This window comes from Rhinolophus hipposideros, assembly GCF_964194185.1.
Source record: "Rhinolophus hipposideros genome assembly, chromosome: 4".
Taxonomy (NCBI): Eukaryota; Metazoa; Chordata; class Mammalia; order Chiroptera; family Rhinolophidae; genus Rhinolophus; species Rhinolophus hipposideros.
Genome location: NC_138050.1, coordinates 28787108 through 28799165, shown reverse-complemented (window position 1 = coordinate 28799165; position 12058 = coordinate 28787108). Strand labels below are relative to the sequence as shown.

The following is a 12058-nucleotide window of genomic DNA, read 5'->3' as shown; positions in this document are numbered from 1 at the left end:
AAAGGTTTCATTTAATTAATAAACATGTATTAAGAGTGTGCATGGAGCTAGACGCTGAAATAAAACAGAGAACAAGACAGACACAGTAGTGGCCTCACAGAGCCTGAGATAACATATGTGAAGGGCTCAGCAGACGGTACTTATGTCATCATCATCATCTTCACCATCATCTTTTGCACAATGGTGCAAAGTATAGTATGTTCCAGGGAGAACAAATAAACCATCGTAGCTGGAACAAGGATTCACAAAAACATACTGGCATGCCTCAGGGCTTGGTCCTGGAACCTCTCTCTTCTTTTCCTTCTCTCCCAGGAATCTCATCCCATCCCACAATTTTAAAATACTGTCTGTGTATACCCAAATTAAGTACCTCCAGCTCTGAGCTGTCTCCCAAACTCCAGACTCCTCATCCAGCTGCCTATTACATCCCTCCATGTGGATGTCATCATAAACATCTCAGGTCTAAACCTGAAACAGAACTCGGGCATCCTGATCCAACTGGATATCAACCAACCATATTCTTCCCTGGGTCTTGCCCCATCAATAAATCAGCAAATCCTTGATTTTTCTCTTTTCCTCATGCTTCACATATCCAAAGCATGAGCAAGGTCTTTCACTTTTACCTAAAAAAACGTATCCCCAATCTATTCACTGCTCTCTGTTGCCAAAGCCATCATTCCAGCTCCAGATCTGGTTTCTCACCAGATTATCTCCCTGCAATAGCTTCTATGATGACGCCCCCATAGAGCAGGGAGCTCTTGTTCAAAAATGAGTACGGCTGTCTCACACACACACACGCCCCATTATTCCTCCATTCAACTTAAAACTCTCCAATGGCTCCCAAATACCCTTAAAATGTTGATGGTCTACAAGGCATATATGATTGGACCCCTTTTTACCTCTCTGCCTTATCTCCTAAGACCCTCCTCCCCCTGCAGTCACACTGGTTGCCTTTCAGTTCCTTGAACATACCACCCTCCCTAGTATTTTAGGACAGCGCAGTCCAGCAGAACTGACGGAAATGTTCTATATCTGTGTGGAAGGCTATTGAGCACTTAACATGCGGCTAGTGAGACTGGGGAACTAAATGTTTATTTAATTTTGACGAATTGAAATAGCCACATACTCCTTGAAGCAGGACTAGCCTTTCCTCTGCTGCACTATTCTCCCAGATCTCCACATGGATGGCTCTTTTCTTATCCTCATGTCTTAGCTCACTGTCAGCTCCCCAGAAAAGCCCTTCCTGTCCACCCCACCCAAAGTAGCTCCCACTAAAACTATTATCAGTGCCTTGTTTATTTCGATCAGAACACATTTGCTAACCACCTTTATGATTTGTCTTCCTCAAACTGGAATATAAAATCCATGAGAGTAGGGACCTTACCTATTTCATTCGATGCTATGTCCCCAAGATATATGTGCTTGGCATGTAGTGTTTTCAGTGAATGGCTGATGCATGGCTGCATGAATGAATCAGTGAGTGACTGACTAGGGAATCAAGTCTGTAAAAGCAGGCTGGGGACTGATTACACAGGCTACTGGAAGAAGGCTAGGGTCCTTAAAATACTTACGGGCTCTGCAGTGCTCTTAAGGAGCCCGTGGGGGCAGGCAGGCTGCGCGGAGGGCACTAAGGGAGGAACCAGGTCTCCATCCTCAACTGATTTGATATCAGTTTTAGGAGAACACTAGTGACGCAGACACACAAATACTCCTTACATATGAGACATCAGGAAATCTCTCCAGAAGGTATCTACATACTCTCAAAAGGCATGTCTTTACAGGGGAAAAAGGACCAAAAGGGGCATTAGACAACCAAGTTATCTTTGTAGTGTCTGGATCTGCACTAGCAAACCAGGGCATTAATGTTACGTTGAGCATTCAGCCACGTCACATACCAGCTTATAGTCATACTGTCCTATGAGAAGTGTCATTAGGTGTGTCACTTAGCAGAAATGGGGAAAGGGAAGCAATGAGGAGAGAAAGTAAATAATCTGTTTCTAACAAGTTCAAACACCCTGATAATCAGCAGAAAGGAAAGAACACACAGCATGGACAGAATTACTGACCAGCCAAAATGAACCCAGACCTATAAGCTGACACAACTGATAACCCAGGAATATCGTGTACAATATGGATTCCACACATTCATTCATTGTCACAATTTCAAGGAAAAAGATTGGCATTTTAATTTATCTCTATTAAAAACCGTAACACTACGGAAAACTGCAAAGTTTTGAACTAAATGAAACTGCATGCTCTTCAAATCCTTTGCAGTAAATGTTGTTCTATCATGCTTTAAACTTGACTGATTAATGCCACTTAAAAAATATTACCTTCTCACGAAACGGAGCAATGTCAGTAAAGTACACGACACATTCTATATTCTATACCTAAGTCAGAATTTTAATCAGGAGTTTACAGCACAAATCTCTGTAAGTCAACGTTTACGAGTGCTGTCAGCACTCCCCTTCAGAGCCGGTGACCACTACAACCCAGGCCACGCGGGAGAAAACACGGCACTTGAGAAGCAGCAACAGTCAGCAGGAAGGAAAGTCTCTCTGCCTGCTGAATCCTGACACACTCATTGTACAGAAATGCCAGCGACACTCTTTAACTAAAAGTAAGTCGCTATTCTAGGAATCAAAACACTGTCTATGTTTCTATAAAATTAAATTTCCTACTTCCAGCCCCAGTGAGACCAAGGCAGGTTAAACGTACATCTCTGTTCCAATTTTCTGTTGGGAACCACTGGAACGGCTCGGATGTTGCAGCAGTGAAAAAAACAGTTCCCAAAGCTTAACTTTGTTACTGCACTACTACCCACTTTCCAGCTGGCTCCATTTTCAGTGCTACTCACTCCTGTCTGCACAGAAACATGATTTCTTTACTGACATCAGGGCTAACAGTATAGGAAAAATTATTCACAGAATAACGGTTTTAGCTTTTAGCATCTTTGGAACACTCTTAACTGTGACAGGCACCTGCTTTGTCAAGATAATACGTGGAATTATTTTCCATTTGCTCATCACCACCAACTTTGTGATTTCATAAATACTAGCAACATGTCACAGGAAAGTCAGTTCCCAACTACTAATACAGATTATTGTAATACTTACACTTCCAACAGTAAACCGTAAACAAACAACTATGGTACCTCCAAAGGTCCGTTTTTGCCTGTTTTTCTCATATCCCTATGTACAATTCCAACTATTTCAGAGAAGACCGGGTTTGTAAAACTTTAAGTAACATATTGCATTTCATGAAAAGAAAAGCAATGTGAGAAGCAAGGCAACTCCCCAAGTTCACATCCGTGTCTGATTCACCTTTATACCCACAGGGTCTGGAGTCCACCGTACTTGTGAAATAAATGACTGATCAATGATCACTGATAAACATGCCATTTTGTTATAGAAGATTAATATTTTTTAAATTTGTATATGAAATATTTTAAAGACTTTATCATCCCACTTTATATTAGAGGTTGGCAAAATTTTTCTGTAAAGGGCCAGAGACTAAATATTTTAGGCTTTGTGGGCCACATGCAATCTCTGTCACATATTCTTCTTTGCTTGTATTTATTTGTTTATAACCCTTTAATGATGTAAAACCCATTCTTAGCTGGAGAGTTATACAAAAAGAAGACCGCAGGCTGGGATTTGGCCTTTGGGCCATAGGTTGCCCACCCCTGCTTTTCAAGTATACCAAAAAACCATAATTATATAGTATGCTCACACTTTGACTAAAGAAAAACACTTCCAACTGTTTTGTGTGTTTTTTATAATTTTTTAAAAATAAACTATTTTTTGGAACAGTTTTAGATTTACAGAAAAAAATGCAGTCAGTACAGAGTTTCCATATATCCCACACTCACTTTCCCCTATTAGAAAGGTACATAAAATTAATGAACCAATATTTATACATTATCATTAATGAAGATTCATACTTTTCTTAGATTTCCTTAGCTTTTTACCTAATGTCCTTTTTCTGTTCCAGGACCCTATGTTACATTTACTCATCACGTCTCCTTAGGCTCCTCTTGCCTGTCACATTTTCTCAGACTTCCCTTTTTTTTGTTAATGACAACAGTTTTATAGAACAGTGCTCAGATATTTTGTAGAGCATTCCTCTACTGAGATTTGGTGGGTGTTTTTCTCATGATTAGATGGCGGTTTGGGGGTGGAAGACCACACACACAGAAAAAGGTACCACTGTCATCACATCTTATCAAGGGTACATCAACATGAGTGACTACTGTTAATATTTACCTTGATCACCTGGCTGAGGTAGTGTTTGTCAGGTTTCCTCCAACTTTTTTTAAACACAATATAAATGAATTGAATTCTTAACACTTATAACTAGCTAGAAGGTTTTAAATATCAAATCATTTTGAACAGGCTCACTGTATACACACATCTTATGACTCATTATCTACGTGATCCACATCTATGCCTCATAAAATATATCACATGTGAGATGAAGACAAAAATTAATATGTACTTTGCCAGTATATTTGACTTTTAATTCTTCTCAACTCTTCTTCCCTGGAGTATTAGAAAGGAGGGAGGTAACCATTAGGCTGAATCAAAATGGTATCTAAAAGTGTAATGGACAATACTCGAATTTTCTTTTACTTTTTAAACGATGATTATGTAAACTAGATTGGAAGCAACATGAGCTGGGACAAATCTTATCGGCTTTATCTCTTTCAGAGTCTAGGGTACCTACCTGGCTGACACAATAAAAACTGTTTATTAATTTATATCTACAACTTCAGTGTTAAAATAATTCAAAGCAATCAGATATGGGAGACAGGGTAGAGTGATATAAGACTAAAGAGAACTAATTTATCTTATCTAACTTTTTCTTGGTCAAGTTATAAGTGAGAGGACATGGAAAGATGGGGAGAGTGGCAAGGGCCAAAAGGCTAGAATACAGGGGAAAGCTTGGGTCAAATTAAGGCTATCAAAACACTCTGAAGAGGGAAATGCAAATCAAAACCACAGGAAGAAGCTACCTCCTACCCACTAGAAATGGTTAAAAAAAGACAAAATAACAAGTGTTGGAGAGGATGCAGAGAAACTGAAACCCCGGTATGCCGCTGGTGGGACGTTAAATGGCGCAGTTGCTGCGGCAAATAGTTTGGCAGATCCTCAAAAAGTTAAACATAAAATTATCATATGACCTAGCACTTCTACTTCTAGGTGTATATCCAAGAGAACTGAAAACATATAGTCATACAAAAATTATACACAAATGTTCATGCAGTGTTATTCTTAATAACCCAAAAGTGGAAACAACCCAAATGAGAATCAGCTGAGGAATGGATAAACAATTCCGTTGTATGTCCATACAACGGAACATTATTCAAAGGCATACAAAGGAATGAAGTACTCACACATGCTACAGCATGGATGAACTTTGAATACATTATGCTAAGAGACAGAAGCCAGACACAAAAATCGTATGATTCCATTTACATGAAATTTCCAGAATCGGCAAAGTCATGGAGACAGTAAATACCACAGATTTGTGGTTGGTGAAGGCAGCAGGGGTGAGAAAAGAATGGAGAAGAACTCTTAATGGGTATGAGGCTTCTTTTGGGGGTGATAAAAATATTCAGGAATTACATAATGGTCATGGCTGCACATTGTGAATATAGTAAAAACCACTAAGTTGTACACTCGAAAATAGTTAAAATGGTGAATTTTATGTGTTTTTTTAAACCTCAATAAAAATTAAAATAATTGGACAAAACCACTTAAGACACTGGAAACACTTTGCACTTTTATTTGGTAAATCATTTTTAGGCCACAACTTAGATACATACCGTGCCTTTAAAATCCCTTTCCTATTCTATATTCTTCGGTGGTAATTCTTCAAAAATGGATGAAAGAATTAGTCTAAAATTCTAAATAGAAATCAGTTCAACCAATTGTCAATCAAGTTCATAGGACTGGAGCATGCACAAACTCAGGTCCCAGCTCAAGAAATTTACTTTGTGTTAGGGCTAACGGTTTCCTACCATTTCAGTATCTCCCACATCAGCAAAATGACGCTGGCCACGCCCCTCTACAATGGTGGCATCCTTTTCCCACCGACATTTACTCAAAAAAAGTAAGCAAATGCCATTCCCAAGGCAACAGCTCCAGCTCCCACAGGCAGGCAGCGCAGGACCTGGTCCGGCCACAGGGCAGCTTCCACACTTACCCTGGTGCTTCGGGCTGCTCCGCAGGAAATCTCCACAGTGGCCTGCCTGAAGGCCAGTCACAATACCTGACTATGTAGCTGACAACTTAGTGATATGCAGCTAAAAAACATTACTTATTTATAAATAATAGTTTTTCTTGAAAAAGCAATTATTGCCCTGATTCTTCCAACAAAATTAAACTGCAAATTATGGACTATTAAAGTCACTGAAGAAATCTTAGTCATATACTAGCAACTACTGCTCACTGCAACAATCATTATAGCAAACGGTGTTGAAAACAAGAAATATTTCTTTGGGAATTTTTGGAAGATAGCACAGTTTAGTTTAAGTTAGTGCTTCCCAGAGTGCTTTAAAAAAAAAAAACACAAACAAACAAACTTCTTTTAACAATCTCTCCCTCTCCACATTTCAAATACCATAATCACTCAAATAATTCACAGTAACCACTTGGCACCCAGACCCAGAACCGTTTCCAGCAATCTATGACAATGGCAGTTCTGAATAAGACTATCAGCACTGACTTTGTTTTCTTTGCACTTAGAAGTAATTCACATCTTTATACTATTAGTCAAAATGTACCAGCTTAATTCTCTCATTATTTTTAATCTAACTGGAAAATCAATTGTCTTTGGTTGTTGGTGGTTATGGGCATATTTTTTTGAAAGCCCAACAATAAGAAACTGGAAATTAGTAGCTCCACTAGTGTTCTTTCATTAATTTAACAACCATCTCCATTAACTGAACTAACTGACAGCTAACATCTACCATACATAAAGGATACAGAAAGCAGTAATAAGCAATCGGGCCTCTTGACAAGTTCACACTCTAGCACTAGGTTTAGCAAAATTACTTGCTGTGACTTTGAAAGAGAGACAACAGAGTTCCCCGGCACATCCTAATCATGTGCTCCAGACTGGGCATAGAATGCCACAAGTTAACCCAGTCATCAATGATACCCATCTGACGTCCTCTTCCTCCTCCCTGTCACCCTCCCCGCCCCGCAGGATTTCTTCCCTTCAATGAGAAAGTACAGATTGCTCAACATCTGACACTAGCCATAAACCAAAGAATATGGTCTATCAGCAAGTTTTAATGTAAAGTCACTGCGTGGTGGCAAATCTTTTAAGTTCAACTAGACAAAGTTATTACATCTCTGGGTAACATTCAATCCAGGGACAGAAAATGAGCAGAAGTCTACCGGGAGTCTGTAAAACCACTCACCCGGTCTCTGAGGCCTGCCCAGCTTAGCCCCCTACTGCTCCAAGAGGCAATGAATCCATCCAAACTTTTTCTCCTGTGTGGAATTGCTGAATATAGTCTTTTTTTTGTTTTTCTTTAAAGCACCAGACCATTTGGCTATGATCTATGGCCCACCACAAACATCAGTTGGTGTGGTCAAAGAGTACCCGTAGTGAGCAAAATAAAGGTGAATGATGGAGCAGACCTGCAGAGTAACACTCCTGGGTGAGTGGCCTACTGTGCGGTGGGGGTGGGGGGCAAAAAATCATGGACAGGGATTCATTAGGGGGGATGAGGAGGGCAAAGCCAAGACTGCTATAGTAAAATTGTAATCTATTCAGGGACAAAACAGAGCCCTTAACTCTTCCCCCAAATAGAACTTCTAACGTGCCCAAGAATACACTGAATTTTCAATTATACCTCAACCTGAGCTGTGGTTCAATGGAGTCAAGTTGATGGGTTCCCAATCCACACTCCCAAGGTATTCATGAATTAGACCCTACATGTGGCTAACTCAGGGATCACAGAATCAGACAAAGTCAACAGAAACCTTTGAAGATCAATAAAGAGGGATAAATCAGCCTGAAAAATCAACACTGGGCAAAGAGGTTCTACTCCACCCAGAGACTCCTGAGCCTGTCCAAGTGTCCAGACAGTGTAGAGGAATGACAAGGACGAGGGCAAGGGCTCTAGTACCAGACTATGTGGCTTCAGATCCTGGCTGCACATTTAACAGTAATGGCAATCTCTCTGTAACTCAACTTTCTTATCTGTAACTGCAAGATAATAATAGCACCTACCTCATAGGACTAATGGGAGAATAAAATGAGATCACAGTAAAAAAGTTAGCACTGTGGCTGTCACACAATAAACACTGAGTAAATATGTGCTAATACATCTACTATTTTCAGGGGTAACCTAAACTACCATTCAGTTCCTAAATTAGAATGACAACACTACAACTGCTACTATTTGGCTGCGCCCTAATTATGGGCCCCCCAATGTCCAGATGAGGTAGATGGTATTATCTTCATTTTAGAACTGAAAAATGGTGGTTTACAGGGATTCATAAATTCACATAAGCTTACTCAATTAATAAGTGGTGGAGCAATAAAAACTTTGATCACATCTCAGCAAAATTTTCATTGTCATCTACCTCCAAAAGCTTAGAAGTACTGGAAAATAATACTTCAGTATTCTAAAATGAGTACTTATTGAATAAAATAATATTGGCGTAAAATCACCCAAACTTTCCCCACTAAATCTGCATAATTATTTATACAATCAGAAATATCTTTCAAATTCTAACAGACTATCAAAAACAGTATTCTTTTCCTTAACATAAATATGACTGGATAAATCACCATGATCATTTTAATTAAATGGCTTTAAAAGTTCAAAAGTACTGCAGACCCACAGTTTATCAAGCCACTTTTCTTTCAGGGTTTGTAATTTGATCCTGTAGAAGAATGGGCACACTCCAACCGGCCTGTGTAACATCTCTCTTTCCATATGTTTGGTGAGTGTAGAACAAAATTGACTAGAGTTACCAGTTACTCCAAATACCCTCTCCCAATATCTCTTATGTTATTTAGCAAGACTTACAGACATCTCATTGTCCTAAATGGAAACACAATCAAATATGTCAATGTTCACACTGATCTCATGGAATATTTTTTTAAAACTTGAATACTTAGATCCGGAAATATTTGTAACCAAATTTATAAATACCTAAAGAACCAACAGCTTTAAGAAAAAGTGAAATAATAACAAGTCATCTTAGTCAAAACTGTTTGTCCCCATCAAATGAACTGCTTACCCAGTTTCCTGAAAACAGAGTTCATAATAATTGTTAATCCATTAATAGTTTAAAAGACATGCTTAACTTGCTTAAGAAATAGTGATATGGATAAGCCAAGCCATATAATTTTACTTCACTTTCTATTTGCGTTACCTCGGCATTACACATTCTTATAATCCTGATTGGTAAACACAAATGAAATGACATAATAAAACGTGGAAATAGAAGCAGAAGAGAACCTAAAATGCCTCAATATGTCAAGAATTCCTTGCAATTTCAATGATCTAAAACTCCAAGTATCAGAAAGCAGAAAGAATTACCACACAACTGTAAAAGTCAAATATTTATACAGGTGCCTTAAAAGCCACTGTTGGGTGCACCCCGTCATCACTGACATTTACTATCTGTTAAGTAGTTTCAAAGTGCAATAACTGGCTTGAAGCGTGAAGTTTATGACAACAACTAATATGTCTGGAGAGACTGTGAAGGTGTGATGCTTGTCACAGCTTTCATCAGGCCAGCAACAGGCAGCCAGGCTGTAGCAAGAGGGAACCTCAGCACAGGTGCCTTTTCTCATTTCAGGAGGGAAACCTAAACCGATACCTTCATGGATAATTTAATAAGGATTGTTCCATAAATTTATAATGTCATTTATGACTTTCTCATAATTGCTCTTTAGTAGCTTTCAAAAACAATATTCTTTGGATAAAAGTAACTGGGAATATAAAATATGAAACTATTTCAGCTTCAAACTGAGAAAAGAGGAATGTTTCATGGGAGAAGCACCTACAAAGGTTATAATACCTTTCCATAAAAAGCTGGAAAGAAGTTTCAGAAATGAAGAAAGACCAAATGTTGGAGTTATCCCTAATAATATACATATTATTTAAACTTAAACTTAGTAACACCTCCTTAATGGACAATTTACAAGTTTACAATTAGGAATATTTTCTATTATTCTTATAATAATTCTAACTATAAGAAATTTTCCTTGTAAAGATAAAAAGAAAGATGGGCTAGAGGAACATTTGTGAACAGCTCGACTTCAGCTGCTTAACTTCTTAAAGGATGATTCTGTCATGCTTCTCCTTCACCTCTCAACGGGAATTAAAAAGTTTGTGTTGCAAACTACAAGAAATCATGCTAAACTCAAGTCAGAGTTCTTGAATAACCAAGGTTAGTTTCCGTGTTCATTTCACCACTTCTTCCTTCAAAATAGAAGCTGCCTATTCAAAGTCTGAAAGTCAGTTCAAGTTTTCAAGTGAAGACGAACACTAGGCAGTAACACGCCAAACAAACGTTTCTAAAATCGGAGGGGCAAAGCCCATCACACCCACCACCAGGGCCCAGGGAGGAAGGGCGCCTGGGGCTCCGCTCCGCGCTCAGGACCTGCAGGCCCCGTCAAGAGCTGCCAGTCAAGGCTGAGAGTCAAGGGCGCCCGGGAGATGCCACAGGTGGCCCGGACGGCCGGTTCCCCACCTCGCACTTAGGCCTCCTCCGGGGCCCAGAGCCCGTCCCCGCCTCCCAGACCGAATGTGCCCTCCAGCCTCAACTCAGCCAACCTCAGGCGGGGGCGAGCTCGGAACAGGGCTCAGGTGGCCCCTCTGGATCCGTTAGCCGGACACAGAGCGCCAGCCCGAGGCGCCGAGTCCGCCGATCCCCCCGGGCCCCGAGCGTCTACAGGTCCCGAGGGGCGTCGGGAAGCGGACGGCACCGGGGCCCTGGACGGGGCGGTTCCAGCTGCGCCCCGCAGGGCGCCCGGCCGGCTGACGCAGCCCGGCTCGGGCAGGGCGTCCCGCGCCTCCTTCCCGGGACCCATCCCCGTACCCGGACCGGCGACGCCCCCCGCCCCCCGCCCCCCGCGCCGCGGGCGCCGCCGCTCGGCCGGGTCTCCAGGACAACAGCCACCGCCGCGCCGACGAGGCGGGTCCCCGCGCCCACCGCGGCCCGGCCGCCCACCTGTCCCGGGGGTCGACCCAGCTGGTCCTCCTGGTGTTGTGGTCGATGTAGAAGACCTTGCCGTCGTAGTCCCTGGCCTCCTCCCAGCCCCGGGGTAGCGGCAGCTGCCCGCTCCCGGCCCTCCTAGGCATGGTCGGCGGCCTCGCCGGCGGGCGGCGCCTCCATAAGGACCCGGCGCGAGACGCGGCGGGAACGCGACTGTCCGGCCCGGCCGCCGCACCCGACGCGGGCGCCGGCTAGGGGCTGCCGGGCGCGGGACGCGGCGGGGCCACGCGCAGGGGGCGCCTCGGGAAGCAGTCCAGGAATCCGCCGGGGATCAGTCCACCATGTCTGCGTCGGAGCAGGCGATCGAACCCTCCTCCTCCTCCTCGCGGCCGCCGCCGCTGCCTCCGCCTCTTCCTCCTCCTCCTCCTCCCCGTCCCCCTGTGGACGCCGAGGGTCGCGGCGCCCGGGCTGCCAGAGCCGCCGCCGTCTGGGCTAGGACCGGGGAAGCTCGGCAGAGCGGCGGCCGCGGCGGCAACGGGCCTCCTCATTTGCATGCTATTAGCATGCGCCCCGCCCGGGCCCGCCCCCTCCGCCCCGCCCCTTGCCGGGTTCATCTGCATGCACATTCCTCGCCGCCACATTCCTGGGCTTAACCCTGCCGCTCCCGGGGCGGGCAGCACGGGCCCGAGCGACCGGCCCATCCCGGGCGGGGGAGGGGAGCCGAGGGACCAGGTGGGAGGGTGAGGGCCGAGGAATGCGCTGCTTGCTCCCTCCCCTTGACCCCGAATATCTCCCTGCGGCCAACGTCTCGGGCTTTTAGAGTTTGGGGACGGGGAAGATAGCTAAAGAGAAGTCTCCGCACCCTT

The 12058-nt window shown here is 43.1% G+C and overlaps 1 protein-coding gene across 2 annotated transcripts in view; it reads right to left on the bottom strand.

Moving 5' to 3' along the window:
- WWC2 (WW and C2 domain containing 2) overlaps window positions 1-11774 on the bottom strand; it is a 163753-nt gene extending 151979 nt beyond the window's left edge. For both annotated transcript variants that reach the window (XM_081046341.1, XM_081046342.1), the window contains exon 1: window positions 11208-11774. In XM_081046341.1, coding sequence (XP_080902467.1) covers window positions 11208-11338 — 131 coding nt within the window. In that variant the 5' untranslated portion in view covers window positions 11339-11774. The remainder of the gene's footprint in view (window positions 1-11207) is intronic.
- Between the last annotated feature and the right edge of the window lie 284 nt (window positions 11775-12058).